Source organism: Nycticebus coucang, chromosome 5 (assembly GCF_027406575.1).
Source record: "Nycticebus coucang isolate mNycCou1 chromosome 5, mNycCou1.pri, whole genome shotgun sequence".
Lineage (NCBI taxonomy): Eukaryota > Metazoa > Chordata > Mammalia > Primates > Lorisidae > Nycticebus > Nycticebus coucang.
In genome coordinates this window covers 55,864,752-55,883,465 of record NC_069784.1, presented here as the reverse complement: position 1 = coordinate 55,883,465, position 18,714 = coordinate 55,864,752, and the positions used below count along the sequence as shown (strand labels likewise).

General features: G+C 44.8%; 1 protein-coding gene across 1 annotated transcript in view; it reads left to right on the top strand.

Annotated features, from left to right (window-relative positions):
• The window catches only part of THEM4 (thioesterase superfamily member 4), a 79,816-nt gene extending 65,499 nt beyond the window's left edge, over positions 1-14,317 (top strand). The window contains exon 7 of the mRNA XM_053590580.1: positions 5,872-14,317. Within this exon, the coding sequence (XP_053446555.1) occupies positions 5,872-5,909 (38 nt within the window). The 3' untranslated portion in view covers positions 5,910-14,317. The remainder of the gene's footprint in view (positions 1-5,871) is intronic.
• The last annotated feature ends 4,397 nt before the right edge of the window (positions 14,318-18,714 follow it).

The window sequence follows — 18,714 nt, the reverse complement described above, 5'->3', positions numbered from 1 at the left end:
TGAGATGTCTGCACAGGGAGTGGCCCAAGCAGGGTGTCAGAGCCCACTCAAAGGAAGGAAGGAGTCCTATAGGGAGTGGCGTGTGTGCCAGAGCCCATGCCAAGTGTGGCATCTGCAGGGCTGGCAGCAGTGCTGGGGCCAGTTCTCCATCGTCAGAGACAGGAATTACAAAAAGAGAGAATGCAATGGGACCTATGGTGTTCAACGGGGACTGGGAACTTTAGACATGTATATTTTTCTAGTCGTTTGCTCTTGCAAATAATGTGATCAATAACGTCATATATTATAATTTTGCACACATTTTGGCAAGTAACTCTATAATGGTTTAAGGGGAAGGGTATCTTTGTACTAACCTCACAATTTTTTGTTAGCTTAAATTGTTTAAAAATGAAAAGTTATAAATGAGAATGAAGGGAAGGTAAATGTTTGTACTTGTGTGTGCACAGACTGGAGGATGTCACACGCCTGATTGTTATTTCAATATTGATTACCACATCTGCCTTGTATAATGCACTCCTGTGTATAATATATACCCATTCTTTGGCCCAAACTTTCAGAAAAATAATTTTCGTTATAATTTTTTTTTATTTCCTTGCTTATTTTTTATTTCTTTGCTTTTTGCTGTTGGGTTTTTTTTTTTTGTTTGTTTGTTTTTTGAGACAGAGCCTCAAGCTGTCACCCTAGGTAGAGTGCCGAGGCATCACAGCTCACAGCAACCTTCAACTCCTAGGCTCAAACCATTCTCCTGCCTCCACCTCCCAAGTAACTGGGACTACAGGCGCCCACCACAACGCCTGGTTGCAGCCATCATTGTTCTTTGCAGGCCGGGCTGGATTCGAACCCGCCCGCTCAGGTGTTTGTGGCTGGTGCCTTAGCTGCTTGAGCCACAGGCGCTAAGCCTTGTTGTTTTTGTTGTTGAGGCAGAGTCCCACCCTGTGCCCTGAGCAGAGTGTAATGGCATCATAGCTCACTGCAACCTCAGACTCTGCCTGTAGGCATCCTGCTGCCTCAGCCTTCGGGAGCTGCTAGGATTACAGGCACTTGCTGCGGCACCCAGCTGGGTTTTTCCATTTTTTTTTAGGAGTGGGGGTCTCACTCTTGCTCAGGCAAGTCTCGAATTCCTGAGCTCAAGCAATTCTCCCTCCTCAACTGCCCACAGTGCTGGGATTACAGGCATGAGCCACCACGCCCAACACATTTTAATTTTTTAAGGGAGGACAGAAGTAGCTATGCAGTGACTCCTCCTCCGTTCATGAGCTGTTGCTGCAGAGAAGCCAGTAGTGAGCCCAGGTGGCAGGCAAGAGTGGTTCAGGTGACCTGACCTCCCCCAACCGTCCCTCCCAGCAACCTTGTCCCTATATCCTCTCATTTCCTGTTCCCTCCCATGACACAGCTGCTTCATTGAGAACCCCAGTGGGCTTACTTCAGGGGAAGCTGGTATGAGGGGCCAGGGCTGGCCCTGATCGCCCCAGGCTCCTGATCCCTGCCTTTCTGGCTGCCTCACATTTCACACCAACCATACTGAGGCCCCCAGGACCCTGCACTTAGAGGAGCTTTCCCTGATGACACCCCAGTGAAGTGCTCTGCGTTTACATTTCTGTTCAGTGACTAACCAATGACCTCCTTGAGCCATCCAGACGTGGGGCACTCAGTAACATCAGAATGAACGAAACCAGCCTTTCCCAAACTTGCAAATCCTACAATCACTCTAGGCACTAGTTAAAACAAGACTCCTCAACCACATCTAAATACACTGAATCAGCTCTCCCAGGGAAAGACCATTAACAAGCATCCTAGATGATTTTTCCTACTGGCAAGGGTAGGGAATTATACCAATTCAATACTTTGGGAGATTCAACAAGTCATAGGTTCAAAATTAGTCTGTTATCTCAACTATCCCCAAGTTTTCGTGCTTCACTGCCAAGTGCCCTCACAGACAGAAACTTCCTGGAGACTGAGGCTGCAGGTCACAACAGCAGGCCACTATAGTAGGGCCAGGTCTCAGAACCCAGGTCTCCCAGACCCCAGATCAGGGATCTTTCTCCTCAGTGAGTGTCCTGGGGGCCTCAGAATGGGACCAGCTGTGTGAGAGAAGAGGCAGCCAGAAAGGGCAGGAATCTACCATTTGGAGCCCGGGACAGGCAGGGACAGCCCCAGCCCCTCAATCAGCTTCCTAGGTAATCAGCCTGCCGGGGTTCTTAGCACAGCAGCTATAGCCACGTTTCCACCAGTGGTCATGGGTGAGAGTAGGAAATGAGAAGGTGTGGGACGGGGTGGGCTCGGAGGGGACAGTAGAAAGAGGTCAGATGCTCAGGTTATCTGGACCACTTTTGCTTACCACCTGGGCTCACTCTTGGCTTCTCTGCAACAGCTGGGTCCCTGCATCATGCCTCTCACGAGAGAAGGAGGCACCACTGAGCGGCCACTTCTGCCCTTCTTTCACTGAGGTCCCGATGCTAAGTGCCACATTGCCATCTGTGGCAGAGAACACTGCGATCAGATGGGGTTCCTGCAGCTGCCCAGAGAGGGGGTGGCGGGGGAGGGGAAGCACAGAGTGGGCACGATTACCATATTCCAGGGCATCGTTGCGTATGGATATCATTATTTCTTTCTAGAGTTACATAAATAATACTCCTATAGATATGGAATCCATGTATAATGCACATCCTTCTTTTTCCCTCAAAAATTTGGGCAAAAAAAGTAAGCATTATACATGGAAAAATACAGTACTTCTAGGCAGGAGACTAGGCAGGTTGGGAGGGAGATCCCACTGTATGCCCTTTTGTACCTTTTGAAAGTGGTTATATGAATAGATTGCCAGGAGAGGAGTTAGGTTTTATGGATTCTAAAGCTTATAAAATTTAGGAAGCCCAATTTAAGAAAAGAATGCAAAATTAGGTATGAAAGTGAAACTTTACTTAAAATGGGAAAAGAAATCACAACACATTACTGCTGTCTTAGAAATGCAGATCCCGGCGGCGCCTGTGGCTCAGTCGGTAAGGCGCTGGCCCCATGTACCGAGGGTGGCGGGTTCAGACCCGGCCTCAGCCAAACTGCAAACAAAAAAATAGCCGGGCGTTGTGGCGGGCGCCTGTAGTCCCAGCTACTTGGGAGGCTGAGACAAGAGAATTGCTTAAGCCCAGGAGTTGGAGGTGAGGCCACGGCACTCTACCGAGGGCCATAAAGTGAGACTCTGTCTCTACAAAAAAAAAAAAAAAAAGAAATGCAGATCCCTGGCTCAGCACAGCCTTAGCTCAGCCAGCCACATACACCAAGGCTGGCGGGTTCCAGCCCAGCCCTGACCTGCTAAACAGCAATGACAACTGCAACCAAAAAATAGATGGATGTTGTGGCGGGCGTCTGTAGTCCCAGTTACTTGGGAGGCTGAGGCAAGAGAATCGCTTAAGCCTAAAAGTTTAAAGTTGCTATGAGCTGTGATGCCATGACACTGTACCGAGGGTAACATAGTGAGACTCTGTCTTGAGAAAAAAAAAAAAAGAAAGAAATGCGGGTCCCTTCCTTCTGAGATCTCTATAAGCAATTGACCCAAAATCTCACGTAGAAGTGCTTCCTGATTACGTCCTGAACGCTGCACAACTCCCAGCTCTTGCAGGGCCTTGGCAAGTGAGGGGTTAAAGCCTCACCTTCATTTGCTTAAGATTAAGACAGATTAGATGAGCTATCCAGTGAGTTTTGTTTGTTTTATCCTTTATTTTTTTTTTTTTGTTTAATGGCACAGGTTTGATTTAATCATAATTCTTAAGTTAGTACATATAGTCATCACTGGAATGTGAATACTCATCATTTATTTATTCATTCACTGATAGATTTATGGGGTTTTTTAAATTTAATAATCAAATACCCTGGGACCTACCATCAAATAGAAACCAGAATCTTAATATTTTATCCCTACTTAATTTTCTATTCCCATCTCATACTCCTGTTTAGAGGTAACTCTAATCTAGAATTTTGTATTTTTCATTCCTTTGTACCTTTTCTTATTTATTTATTTTTTTTTTCCTTTTCTTATTTTTAAAAGTATTTTCAGGGCAGCGCCTATGGCTCAAAGGAGTAGGGCGCTGGCCCCATATGCCGGAGGTGGTGGGTTCAAACCCAGCCCCGGACAAAACTGCAAAAAAAAAAAAAATTATTTTCAGGGCAGCGCCTGTGGCTCATAGGGGTAGGGCACCAGCCCCATATGCTGGAGGTGGTGGGTTCAAACCCAGCCCCAGCCAAAAACTGCAAAAAAAAAACAAAAAAAAAAAAGTTTTTTTAAGAATATATGTATACCTAAGGAATATGTTGTTCAGTTGTTTTTCCTGAACTTTGTACAAAAGAGATCATGACATATGTCCTTTTCTGGAACTTGATTTTTTTTATTCAGCTTCACGTTACTAAGGTTCATCCATGTTCTTGGCTATGTGGCTCGCTCATTTCGACTGCTGCATAACACTCCATGTGTGATCACAGTGCAGGGATGTGTCTCTTCTGACTATCGCCAAAGGGCCTGCCAGGAACATTCTTGTTCACGTCTCCTTGTGGCCGACATGGGCAAGAGCTTGGCATAGACTTAGGAGTACATTTCTGGGTTGTACATTTCTGGGTGTACATTTCTTGGTTGTACATTTCTTGGTTGTACATTTCTGGGTGTGAGTGTTCACCTTCACAGGTGAATGCCAAGTTGCCTTCTGAAGTTGTACCAAATTGTACTCCCACTTGAAATATAGGAGATTCCTTTGATTCTCTAGCAACTAGCAAAGTCAGACTTACTGATTTTTGCAGTCAAATGGTTATAAAATGGTATCTCAGTATAATATTGATTTACATTTCCCTGATTCCCCTGACATACTTCCTGAAGAGCTAAATATCTCTTCATATACTTTTTGGCTATGTTTCTTTCTTATTTTGTGAAATTCTTATTTGTTTAGCTTCTTTTTCTGTTTTTTCCTAATTTTCCTGTTTATTTACAGAAGTTCTTCATATATTTTATATTAGATTAATTCTTTTGTTGGACATATAAATTGCACATACGTCTTTCCATTGTATAAATTGTCTTTTATTTGCTTCAAGGTATCTTTTTTTTTATTTGCAAAAGTGTTTTTTTTTTTAGAGACAGAGTCTCATTTTGTTGCCCTCGGTAGAGTGCAGTGGTGTCACAGCTCACAGCAACCTCCAGCTCCTGGGCTTAGACAATTCTCTTGCCTCAGCCTCCTGAATAGTTGGGACTACAGGCACCCGCCATAACACCCAGCTATTTTGTTGTTATTGTTGCGGTTTGGCAGGGGTTGGATTTGAACCCTCCACCCTCAGAATATGGGGCCAGCGCCCTACTCACTGAGCCACAGGCGCCGCCCTATTTATAGAAGTTTTTAATGTAGTCGTACTTATTAGATTTTTTACCCTTATAACTAGTGCTTTTTGTGTCTTGTTTAAGAAATTGGTTTGTCTCCTAAGTATCAGCTGTTTGCAGGAGTGATGAATAAAAGGAGCGAGGAAGAGAATTTGAACTCACAGTCGATTTCAGAATTCCATTCCAGGTGACAGTTTGTACCTCTGTCTCACTGAACCTTTCAATATCAGAAAGGCGCCAGACAGCTCTGTTGTGATTTTACTCCTTTTCCTTTTGCTGTCTTTAATGGAAGTGGCAATGAACCATAAAGTGGCCAAACGAGGATGGTTACCCAGGGGAAGGTGGAACAGTATTTTGATAGCTGAAAGTTGATTTTTAATTTAGATGAAAAATAAGAGTGCGCAAATAGACTATAGGTGCAGGTATGAACCCAGTGCCTTCCTTTGTACATGTCTATTCAGAGTCCCATCACAATGAAGTCAGTTGACTTATAATCATCTTCTGTTATTTTGTTTGTGTAGGCTTATTTATAAAGCTGGATCCTGATAAAAGTCTGTGATAAGAGCTGCTGGTGAATTCCACACCATTCTGCATAAGGTGCTCCCTCCAGAGGAAGCAGTCGTCCACCCTCCTGCTCTGCTCACCCACTGCTGAACCCTCAGAGAGAAAGCCCGCTCACACTGACCTCCCTGAACAGTCTCCTGAATAAAACTCTAGGAGCTCAGTTTCCACTTTCTAAACTTTTTAACACAGAAACGCTCCCAGCAAGAGTATCAGCAGTTCTTCATGTCTCCTTAGGGCAACGGTTCTCAACCTTCCTAATGCCTCCTAATGCCATGACACATTAATACAGTTCCACATGTTGTGGTGGCCTCCAACCTTAAAATTATTTTCCTTGCTACTTCATAACTGTAATTTTGCTACTGTTATGAATCGTAATGTAAATATCTGATATGCAGGATGTATTTTCATTGTTACAAAGGGGTCATGACCCACAGGTTGAGAACCACTGCCTTCAGGTATGTGTGTCTGGTTCTCCTGAGATTCACATGGTTCCTTACAGCTGCACAAGTATAAAGTCTGTCCCACTGCACATGGAGTAGAAACACTGTGTTGAAACTTTAGTTTTTGTTTTGTTTTTTAGGCAGTCTTATTCCGTTGCCCAGGCTAGAGTGTCATGGTGTCAACATAGCTCACAGCAACCTCAAACTCCTGGGGTCAAGTAATCCTCTTGTCTTGGCCTCCTAGAGTGCTAGGATTACAGGTATGAGCCACTGTGCCCAGCCCCATGTTGAAACTTTTACTGCAAACACGGAAATGCTACAAACCAAATGAAGGAATAATAATGCAGATGTTACAAACCTAGCTTTGTTGAAACTGAACAAACATCTTTTTGGTCAGAGTGGGAAACACAGCTAGTTCCTACAGGAATGAATACCTCAGGTCTGTCTTCTGGGATTCTAATATGCACCATTTCTGTCACAGGCTGTGCTGTTGCGTCTTTCCCCACAGTATAGCCATCATCACAGAAGGGGCCTATGTTAGTTTCCTAGGGGTGCTGAAACAAAGTGCCACAAAAACTGGGCAGTTTAAACCAGCAATAACTCCTTGTCTAACAGTTCTGGAGGCCACAAGTCCAAAATCAAGGTGTCAGTAAAGCCATTTTCGTGAAGGTGCTAGGGATGGAGCTGTTCTGTACTTCTCCTGGTTCCTGGCAGCTTTCTTGGCTTACAGCTGCATCACTCCAGCCCTGCGTCTTCACATGTGACCCCTGTGTGCCTTCACACCATCTTCCCTGCGTCTTCACGTGTGACCCCTGTGTGCCTTCACACCATCTTCCCTGCGTCTTCACGTGTGACCCCCGTGTGCCTTCACGCCATCTTCCCTGCATCTTCACGTGTGACCCCTGTGTGCCTTCACACCATCTTCCCTGCGTCTTCAGGTGTGCCTTCACGCCATCTTCCCTGCATCGTCACATGTGACCCCTGTGTGCCTTCACACCATCTTCCCTGCGTCTTCAGGTGTGAACCCTGTGTGCCTTCACACATCTTCCCTGCGTCTTCACAAGTGAGCCTATGTGCCTTCGCACCATCTTCCCTGCGTCTTCACGTGTGAGCCTGTGTGCCTTCGCACCATCTTCCCTGCGTCTTCACGTGTGAGCCTGTGTGCCTTCGCACCATCTTCCCTGCGTCTTCACGTGTGAGCCTGTGTGCCTTCGCACCATCTTCCCTGCGTCCTCACCTGTGACCCCTGTGTGCCTTCGCACCATCTTCCCTGCGTCCTCACCTGTGAGCCCTGTGTGCCTTCGCACCATCTTCCCTGCGTCCTCACCTGTGACCCCTGTGTGCCTTCGCACCATCTTCCCTGCGTCCTCACCTGTGACCCCTGTGTGCCTTCACACCATCTTCCCTGCGTCCTCACGTGTGACCCCTGTGTGCCTTCGCACCATCTTCCCTGCGTCCTCACGTGTGACCCCTGTATACCTTCACACCATCTTCCCTGCGTCTTCACATGTGACCCCTGTGTGCCTTCGTACCATCTTCCCTGCGTCTTCACATGTGACCCCTGTGTGCCTTCACACCATCTTCCCTGCATCTTCACATGTGACCCCTGTGTGCCTTCGCTCCATCTTCCTTCTGTGCGTATCTGTGTCCAGATTTCCCCTTGTCATAAGAACACCAGTCATATTGGTGGGGCCCACCTGAAGGGCCTCATTTTAACTTGATTATCTCTGTAAAGACAGTATTCCAAATAAGGTCACATTATGAGGTGCTGGAGATTAGGACTTCAACTTTTGGGAAGGCACAATTCAGGTAAGATTAAAAATGTATGAATGGGCTCGGCACCTATGGCTCAAGTGGCTAAGGCACCAGCCACATACACCTGAGCTGCCAAGTTCGAATCCAGGCCCTGCCCACCAAACAACAATGATGACAACTACAACCAAAAGAAAAAAGATAGCTGGGCACTGTGGCAGGTGCCTAATAGTCCAGCTACTTGGGAGGCTGAGGGAAGAGAATCGCTTAAGCCCAAGAGTTTGAGGTTGCTGTGAGCTGTGACATCACGGCTCTCTACTGAGGGTGACAGCTTGAGACTCTGTCTCTAAATAAATAAATAAATAAATTTCTTTTAAAAATTAAAAAAATAAAAATGAATGAATGGGGAAACTAATGTTCTAGAAAACATATTCCCTCTGCTTCCTAATTCAGGCAATAGATTTTCTGGGCTTCAGTTTCTTGCCTTTCTTTCCCTTAACTGAAAGTTTAAGTCAAACCATATGAAATCATTTTCGAAGGTCAGAACGGTCAAATATTGTCAGTTTTCTATGGTCTAACGTAGTAACTCAAGGAAAGCCTGGTAATACCCTGTCCATCATCCTTCCACACAGAAAGTCAGCTGAAGCGCTGGGATGGCTAAGCCAGAAGAAGACCCAAGTCCTGGGGGCTGTGTCTCCAGGGCCTCGCTGCAGGAACACTACCAGTAGATGAGAGGCCCAGCAGAAGGATGGGGTACACTACACAGGTGAAGCTGGTAGTTCCTTCTCCTTAGAAACTGATAAGCTTGGGAAAGTGCCTGGCAAATGGCTGAGCTCAGCTCTGCAATTTACATGTCTGGCAATAGCCACTCTTTATCCACAGCCTGCCTTCTAACTAATCCTGGAACTACAGAGATAGTGGGCTGTCGTGACAACTCTATCCCAAGTATTGAAGAAGGTGAAGCTGAGGCAAAGAGCCAGCACTGCTGTTTTCAATTTTTTTCTTTGTTTTTTTTTTTCTTCTTCTTTTTTTGAGACGGAGTCTCACTCTGTCACCCTGAGTCGGGTACCATGGTGTCATAGCTCACAGCAATCTCAAACTCTCATACTCGAGCAATTCTCTTGTCTCAGCCTCCCAAGTAGGTGGGACTACAGGCACCAGCCACAATGGTGGGCTAGTTTTTCTATTTTTAGGAGAGACGGGGTCTCGCTCTTGCTCAAGCTAGTCTCGAACTCCTAAGTTCAAGGGCTCCACCTGCCTTGTCCTCCCAGAGTGCTGGGATTACAGGCATGAGCCACCATGCCCAGCCTTCTGTCTAGTTTAACTTAATTCATAGGAAGTTTCAACATGAATTTTGAACATGTGGCTACTTTGATCACTGGTTTATCTGACAGGCTTGCTAAACTACACTAGCTGATCAGACCCAAGGCAGAAGAACCACCTGAGAATGTCAATGACCAGTTTTCTTCTTCCTGTTAAGTGTGCTCATCCCCCTTTCCATCCACTTTTTGTGGTTTTAGTTCTTTTTTTATTATTATTATTGTTAAATCATAGCTGTGTACATTAGTGCAATCAAGGGGTACAATGTGCTGGTTTCATATACAATCTGAAATATTCTAATCAAACTGTTCAACATAGCTTTCATGAGATTTTCTTAGTTATTGTATGTAGACATTTGTATTCTGCATTTAGTAAGTTTTGCCTGTACCCATTCTAAGATGCACTGTAGGTGTGGCCCCACCAATTACCCTCCCGCCACCCCAACCTCCCCTCTCCCTTCCCCTCCCTTGGCCCTTTCCCCATATTCTTGTGCTATAGTTGGGTTATAGCCTTCATATGAAAGCTATAAATTAGCTTCATAGTAGGGCTGAGTACATTGGATACTTTTTCTTCCATTCTTGAGATACTTTGCTAAGAAGAATATGTTCGAGCTCCATCCATGTAAACATGAAAGAGGTAAAGTCTCCATCTTTCTTTAAGGCTGCATAATATTCCGTGGTATACATGTACCAGAATGTTTATTGCAGCCCAATTCATAATTGCTAAGTCATGGAAGAAACCCAAGTGCCCATCGACCCACAAATGGATTAACAAATTCTGGTACATGTGGTTTTAGTTCTTGTTTGATCACACCCAGGGCCTGTGCAGCACAAGTAAGATGCTACACAAGAGCCACCTTGTGGTCACTGTTAACACAGCCAGTGAGGAAAAATGGTGTCCCTGCAGACACAGCCCATTGATGAGCTTCTCCAAGCCTTGGCATTCTTACCCCCATCAGCTGTATTTTGACAAATACGTAAAATGGCAAAAGTTGGCTACAGAGAAAGAAGTGAGGTACCATCAGAATTGTGGCCCATGGAACCAGAAAAAAAGCCCATATGGCCAAGACAATTCTTAGTAATTAAAAATAAACACAGAGGTATCACCCTACCAGACTTAAGGCTATATTACAAGTCCACAGTAATCAAAACAGCATGGTATTGGCACAAAAATAAAGATGTAAACATATGGAACAGAATAGAAAACCAAGAGATAAACCCAGTCTCTAGTTGCCATCTGATCTTTGATAAACCAAACAAAAGCATACGGTGGGGAAAAGAATCCTTATTCAACAAATGGTGCTGGGAGAACTGGATAACCACATGTAAAAGACTGAAACTCGACCCACACCTTCCACCACTTACAAAAATTGATTCAAGATAGATAAAAGATTTAAATCTAAGACATGAAATGATAAAAGTCATAGAAGAAAGTGTGAGAAAAACTCTTGATGATGTTGGTCTGGGGAAAGATTTCATGACAAAGACTTTGTGGCAATTGCAACGAAAATAAACAAATGGGACTTAATTAAGCTGAAAAGCTTCTGCATAGCTAAGGACATAACAAATGAAGCAAACAGACAACCTTCAGACATTTGCAGGGTATGGCTCTGACGAAGGGTTGATAACTAGAATCTATAGGGAACTCTAATTAATCAACAAAAAAAGATCAAATAATCCCATCTACCACTGGGCAAGAGATATGAACAGAAACTTCTCTAATGAAGACAGATGAATGGCTAACAAACATTTGAAAAAAATGCTCATCGGCCATGATTATCAGAAGTGCAAACCAAACCACCCTGAGATATCACCTAACCCCACATCACAAAGTCTCAAAGCTGTAGATGCTGGCGTGGATATGGAGGGAAGGGAACACTTTTCCACTGTTGGTGGGGCTGCAAACTAATACAACCTTTTTAAAAGGAAGTATGGAGAATCCTCAGATCCTCAAATTAGACCTCCAACCTCCCATCTGATCTTGCAATCCCATTACTAGGCATCTACCCAAGGAAAAAAATAATTGTATCGTAAGGACATTTGCAATGGACTGTTTATCGCAGCTTAATGTACAATTGCCAAAATGTGGAAACAACTTAAAGGCCCACTGATCCAGGAATGGATTAACAAGCTGTGGTATGTGTATACCATGGAATACTCTTTAGCCAATAAAAAAAAAGGAGACTTTACATCTTTTGTATTAACATGGATGGAGGTGGAACACATTCTTCTTAGTAAAGCATCACAAGAATAGGCAAGAATCTAACATACTCAATTCTAATATGAAGGCAGTAGATAAGCTAATACAAGGGGTGGGGTAGGGGAAATAGGTAATGGGGAGAGAGAAGAAGGGAGGGGGAAGGGGGTCACAGTGTATGGCACACCTCTTGAGCACCGGACACAGTATAAAAGGGATTTTATATAACAAATGCAGTCCGTGCAACCTAATTCTTTGTACCCTCAATGAATCCCAAACAATAAAAAAAAAATGGAGAAGCAAGAATCCAATGCACTCAATTCTAATATAAAGCCAGTAGATGATCTAATATATACCCACATAAGGGAAAAACTCCAATCAATTCCAGGTGGGGGCTGGGAAAGGTGAGAGCAGGGAGATGGGAGGAGGGAAAGGGATGGATGTGCTCCTACTTAATGGACACAATGTTAGGGTGTATGGCACTCCTCTTGGGGGCAGGACACAATTAGACGTGGGACTTTACCTATCAAAAGAAGAAAAAGAACCGTGGCCCACTCCACTTCAGCTCCAGCTTGCTGTGTGACCTGATGGAACTACTCCTCATGGCCTGTTTCCCCCCCCCATTACATTGCATGGGAAATAATGTTTTGAATGCAGATAAGGATTTGATTCTGGTTAGTGTTAAATAGTTTGGAACAGTTAGTACAGACAAAATTAGGCATTAATAAAATTAAGATTTTTAACGGGTGGCGCCTGTGGCTCAGTGAGTAGGGCGCCAGCCCCATATACCGAGGGTGGCAGGTTCAAACCCAGCCCCGGCCAAACTGCAACCAAAAAAATAGCCAGATGTCGTGGCAGGCGCCTGTAATCCCAGCTGCTCGGGAGGCTGAGGCAGGAGAATCGCGGAAGCCTAGGAGCTAGAGGTTGCTGTGAGTCCTGTGACATCATGGCACCCTACCGAAGGCGGTAAGGTGACATTCTGTCTCTACAAAAAAAAAAAAAAAAGATTTTTTACATTAATATAATGTTTAATATTAGCATAATGTTAACATAATATTAATAATATTAAGATTTTTCCCTAATGGGAAGATTGAATGAAACATATAAAGGAATTTAAAAAAATCCTTTTGTTTTGTTAAGGAGTTCATGTCCCCCTGTTTATGTTCCCCCCCATTACCTTCTCAGGACCCTTAGCCCTGCCTCTACTGGGAAGTTGGGAGGCCAAACTATTGTCCTGCCTAATAACTGGCCATCATGGACCCTAGACAGAAGTATATTTTTCAGTGTCAAGTACAAAACATTCTCACAGTATTTCTTGGTCTGGCACTACTATGGCCAGTAGAATTACAGAATTGGTTTATTCCAACGATTATTAATGGTAGATTTAAAATTAAGTAGGCTGCAAAGATACAAGACAAAAGAAGACAAAACTATAAACCAATGTCCCTTATGAATATAGATTCAAAAATTCTCAAAAAGATCCTAGCAAACCAAATCTAATAGCATATTAAAAAGATTATACACTGTGACCAGGTGGGATTTATCTCAGAAATGCAAGGCTGTTTCTTTTATTATTATTATTATCATTATTATTATTATTATTAAGACAGTCTCACTCTGTTGCACTGGGTAGTGTGCTATGGCATCACAGCTCACAGCAACCTGCTCAACTAATCCTCTTGTCTCAGCCTCTTGAGTAGCTGGAACTACACACACCAGCCATGATGCTGGCTGGTTTTTCAATTTGTTGTAGAGACGGGAGTCTCTCTCTTGCTTAGTGTGGTCTTGACCTCCTGAGCTCAAGCAATCCACCTGCCTCAGCCTCCCAGAGTGGGAGTATCTGTTTTGAGTTCAGGGAGTGCATATAGCTGAGGAAGTACCTGAGAATCCAGGAATGGAGAATAAATGAAACCTTTAAGGTCTTTTGCTTGGGCAATTTAGTTTTTTCCATTTGTCTTTTAACTCCCTAAAACCTTCAAACCAAAATTCCCCCTCATCCCACATTGATACCTTAAATCTCAAACTCTCAATCCAAGTTTAAACCATTCCCTGAAGGAAAGGAAATGAGAAAAAGGAACAAATGGCTTTGGAGGGAATGGGGGTTGGTTTTTTAAACATCTTTACACAACTCTATCAAGTCAATTCTAGATAGGGCACAGATCTTAAAGGACTAGATAGTAAATATTTCAGGCATGTAGTTGTGCCTGTGTCAGTTGCAACTATTTGACTTTGACACTGTAGCACAAAAGTAGCTGCAGTGGCCAAGTACCATGGCTCACTCCTGTAATCCCAGCGCTCCAGGATACTGAGTCGGTGGGTCACTTGAGTGCACAAGTTTGAGACCTGCCTGAGCAAAAGCAAAGCCCTCTCTACTAAAAATAGAAAAATTATCCAAACTTAGTGGTAGATGCCTGTAGTCCCAGCTACTTGGGAGGCTGAGGCAAGAGGATCACTTGAGCCCAAGAGTTGGAGGTTGCTGTGAGCTGTGATGCTACAGCACTCTACTGAGGGTGACAAAATGAGACTCTGTCTCAAACAAACAAAACAAAAAAAGCAGCCACAGACATTACATAAATTAAAAACTGGGTATGGCTATGTTCCAATAAAACTTTATTTGTAAAAACAGCTGCTTGGCCCACAGGATATAATTTGACAACCCTTGAGTTAGATCTGAAGGGGGGTTTTGTTGTTGTTGTTGTTGTTTTTTGAGGCACAGTCTCACTATGTTGCCCTTGGTAGAGTGCCGTGGTATCACAGCTCACAACAACTTCAAACTCTTGGGCTCAAGCAATGCCTCAGCCTCTCAAGTAGCTGGGACTACAGGTGCCCACCACAACACCAGGCTATTTTTTTGTTGTAGTTGTCGTTGTTGTTTGCCAGGCCCCGGCTAGGTTCAAACCCACCAGCCCCAGTGTATGTGGCCTGCGCCCTAACTGCTGACCTACAGGCGCAGAGCTGAGATGTGAAGATTTTAACTTAATTCTCCTTCCTTTGAGTGTGGGCTAGAGTTAGTGACTCACTTCTAACAAATAAAATATAGCAGAAGTGATGGTATGTAATTTACAAGATCGAGTTATAGAAAGACCGTGGCTTTTATCTTGAATCTTCCCTTTCTCCTCTCTCTTTCTCTGTCTCTCTCTCTTTACTTTGGGGGGAGTCTTGTCAACAACACCCCTGTGAGGAGGTTACTAGGGCAAGGAACTGAAGTTTCAAGCCCTTGTCAAGGCTTCAGAAATTGCAGCCCCTTGGGCATCACCCGTAGCTCAGTCAGCAGGGTTCTGGCCACATACATCTAGGGTGACAGGTTCAAACCCGGCCACAGCCTGCTAAGCAACAATGACAACTACAACCAAAAAATAGCCATGTGTTGTGGCAGGCATGTTTAGTCCCAGCTACTTGGGAGTCTGAGGCAAGAGAATCGCTTGAGCCCAAGAGTTGGAGGTTGCTGTGAGCTGTGACACCACAGCACTCTACCAAGGGTGACAGCTTGAGACTCTGTCTCAAAAAAAAAAAAAAAAAAGAAAGAAAATGCAGCCCCTGCCAACAGCTTGACTGCAACCACATGAGGGGCCCTGGGCCAGTTACCATAATCCCAGATTCCTGACCTGCAGAAGTAATGTGAGATAATAAATGCTAAAATTTGAGATAGTTTTATTTATTGAGTTAATTTTTAATGCAGCAAAAACAAACTTGACAAAGGAGTAGGGAATTAAAATGCTAGTGGCCCAGATGATCTCAAACTAGATAATCCTGTAGTGATTTGGGAAGAGTACATAAATGTTTTTATGTGACAGGTTTCAGGTCTAATTATTAGACTGATATTAGGAATAATTCATATTTCCTGAGTGTACACTTTTTATTTGTGATAGAAGCCTGGGAATGCTATTGAAACAAAACCATCAGGGCTTAAAAATGGGCAAAAAATAAATTTCAAGGTGGAAGACCAGGAGTTTGGAAGACCAGGACTGAGTTATTTTGTTCCTTAAGAGACAATTTGGGGTGGCACCTGTGGCTCAGTGAGTAGGGCGCCAGCCCCATATACCAAGGGTGGTGGGTTTAAACCCAGCCCTGGCCAGCTAAAACAGCAATGAGAATTGCAACAATAACAAAAAATAGCCAGGCGTTGTGGTGGGTGCCTGTAGTTGCAGCTACTCAGGAGGCTCCAGCAAGAGAACCGCCTAAGCCCAGGAGTTGGAGGTTGCTATGAGCGGTGATGCCACAGCACTCTACCGAGGGCAACAAAGTGAGACTCTGTCTCAAAAAAAGACAAATTGCTCCAATATAATAGAACTCTTGAATATCAGATCACTAAACACAGATCCTTGCAAAGCCCCTATTAACAACCCAGTGTGTTGCCTCTTTTCTTTGCCTGCCTGCCCTGGCTTGGAGGCCTTCCACTGTCTGTGGTGAATGGATCCTGCTTTGCTAGCTTTCTTACTCTGTAAGCCTATCTTTCTTTTCCTTCAATAAATGTTGTTTCCTGCTTGCCTTGGAAAAACAAGCAGTGTATGTTGAAGTTTCATAGGTTCTAATTCAAAATAAAATGTAGAAATGGTAATAAGGTAATAAGGTAAGTAATGACAGTACCTTGTCACATGTAAACCTAATGCTAAAAAATATGGATGCAGGGGTGGCGCCTGTGGCTCAAGGAGTAGGGCGCCGGTCCCATATGCCGGAGGTGGTGGGTTCAAACACAGCCTTGGCCAAAAACCACAAAAAAAAAAAAAAAAAAAATATGGATGCAGTAAGCAAAAAGTTTAAAAATCAAAGAAATAGGGGCAGCACCTGTGGCTCAAAGGAGTAGGGCGCCATCCCCATATGCCAGAGGTGGCGGGTTCAAACCCAGCCCCGGCCAAAAACTGCAATAAATAAATAAATAAATATCAAAGAAATAGCTACAATAGTTAAAAGTGATTAAATCTGTGGAAGTTGAAGATGGGGAAGGGTGGAAGGAATACGGTTTTTAGTAATAAGCATTGTTCCACAAGGCTTGACTCTAACCTGCATGCAACTACTACATCAATAAAAAATAAAACTGAATTTTTAAAGTACTGCATACCTCATAGGGATGCTGTGGGGCTTAAAGAGTAATTCATGTCCAGCTCTTTTGTAAGTGTTCAGTAGGTATGTATCTGTATCCCCAAGTATAAAAGTGAACACTGCCATCCTTACAGAAAAGACAAAACTCATGGCCACTTGGCTTCTGCAGCCGGGACTGGGCTCCATGCTCAGGCAAGGAGACTCTTGGGCCGTGATTTAACAGCCTCTGGTTATGGGAGAGCTTGGTAAGTATTGGTACTTTCTGGTAGCTCTTCATCCTGCCTAGACGGCTTCCGGGGAGTCCTCCAGCAGCCTGTGATCTGTTGGTGTTTATTACAGTGAATGAAAGTCAGAGCCTAGGCTGGGAGATCAATGCCCAGTCCTGCCTCTGTGCCACTGGGCTAGCGAGGCTGCCTCTGAGCCCCCTGTTTCCTCATCTATAAGATGGAGGTGACATTAGTCCCTACTTCCAAGGGTTGTCAGGGGATGAAGTGAGTCAACAAATGTAAAATGCTTAGAAGCGTACCTGGGACTATAGTGCCACACACAGGCCTGCTGTCATGGCCACTGCCGTCCCTGCCATGCTGGTGTGGAGCCAGGTCAGAGGACTTCTGTACCTGCAAACAACACAGAAATGTGCTAAGTGTTCAGAGCTTATGCAGTAAATAATCACAGCTTCTGAGGTGGAGGGGGGCTTCAAGGAGCTTCCGATCAAGATGGAAGGTGAGGGGGAGCAGGCCTGTCACTTGGCAAGAGAAGGTGCGCGAGAGGAAGGAGGAGGTGCCAGGCTCCTTTAGACAACCAGCCCTCCCTGAACTAACACAGTGAGAGCTCAGTCTTTGTGGAAGAGGGCACCAAGCAGGTCCGGAGGGATCATGAGGAATCAGCGCTCTAGGGCTCTAGGGCTCAGACACCCCCCACAGGATCCACCTGCAACACTGGGGATCAAATTTCAACCTGAGTTTTGGAGGAGCCAGATACCCGCACCATACCTGCTGCCCGAGTGAAATGCAGGTGAATTAGCCCATAACACTTCTCCAGTGGTTCCAGCCAAGCTACTGTGAAAATAAATGAGTTACTACTTAAAATTACACTTTGCAAGCACATTACTGTAAACACAGCATTTGTGTCACCTCCTTTACTTTCTAATCCTACTGACAGCCTCAACTATAGGTGAGCAAACTGTTTAAGTAAATTTCCCCCAAATCACACAGCCACTCTGAAGTAGATACTCTAGCTACTCCCACTTTGCAGCTGTGGAAGCCGAGGTAACCCTGGGTGTGCCTGGGTGTGTGCTGTACCTGTGCATGAGTATATGTGCATGTGCGCGAAACCACGTGCTTCTGCGTGTGTATGTTCACATCTGTGTGAGGGCATAAGTGTAAGTGTGTGCATCCATGTGCACATACAAAATGACCGGGTAATTCTGGAGCAGCAGTTGCTGAGGTGGGGCAGGAGTCGGGCCACTCAGCCTAACAGAGGGTGCAGGGGAGGGGGCAAGGCTTTCTCTCACACCCTGGCACCAAGAAACTCTACACTGGAACAGCATAGCTGGTGTGTGCCCAGTGCCCAGCCATGGACAGAAGAGGTGCTCCTCCACGAAGGCCACATCTGCAGCGCTTCCCTGCCCTGCTGAAAGCCAGGAGCCACAGCCACAGGAAAGAAGGGACTTCCAGATGGGTTTCTTGTCTTCACAGACACCAGCCAGGTCAAGTCTCCAAGCCAGACACTCCTGGACACCCCAGAGGAGGGAAATCGACAGACAAGCTGGTTTAGCATGAAACTTTCCCCTCACTCCCAGAGACATAAAGACAGAGCCCAGACAAGCTCCCAGGAAAAGAACTCGTTTTTTCAGATGTTAATTATTCCTTGTCCAAGTTTTACCTTCTGGGAACTCTTGGAAAAGATGGGAAGAATTCTGAGAAGGGAATCTCCTCTCTGATTAAAACAGGGTAGAGGACTGGCTGGGGAGAAGGGAGGTGGAGATGGGAAAGTTGCCCAAAGAGGGGCAAGCTCCCTGCCTGGAGAGCACAGGGCAAGGGTGGGGGTGGA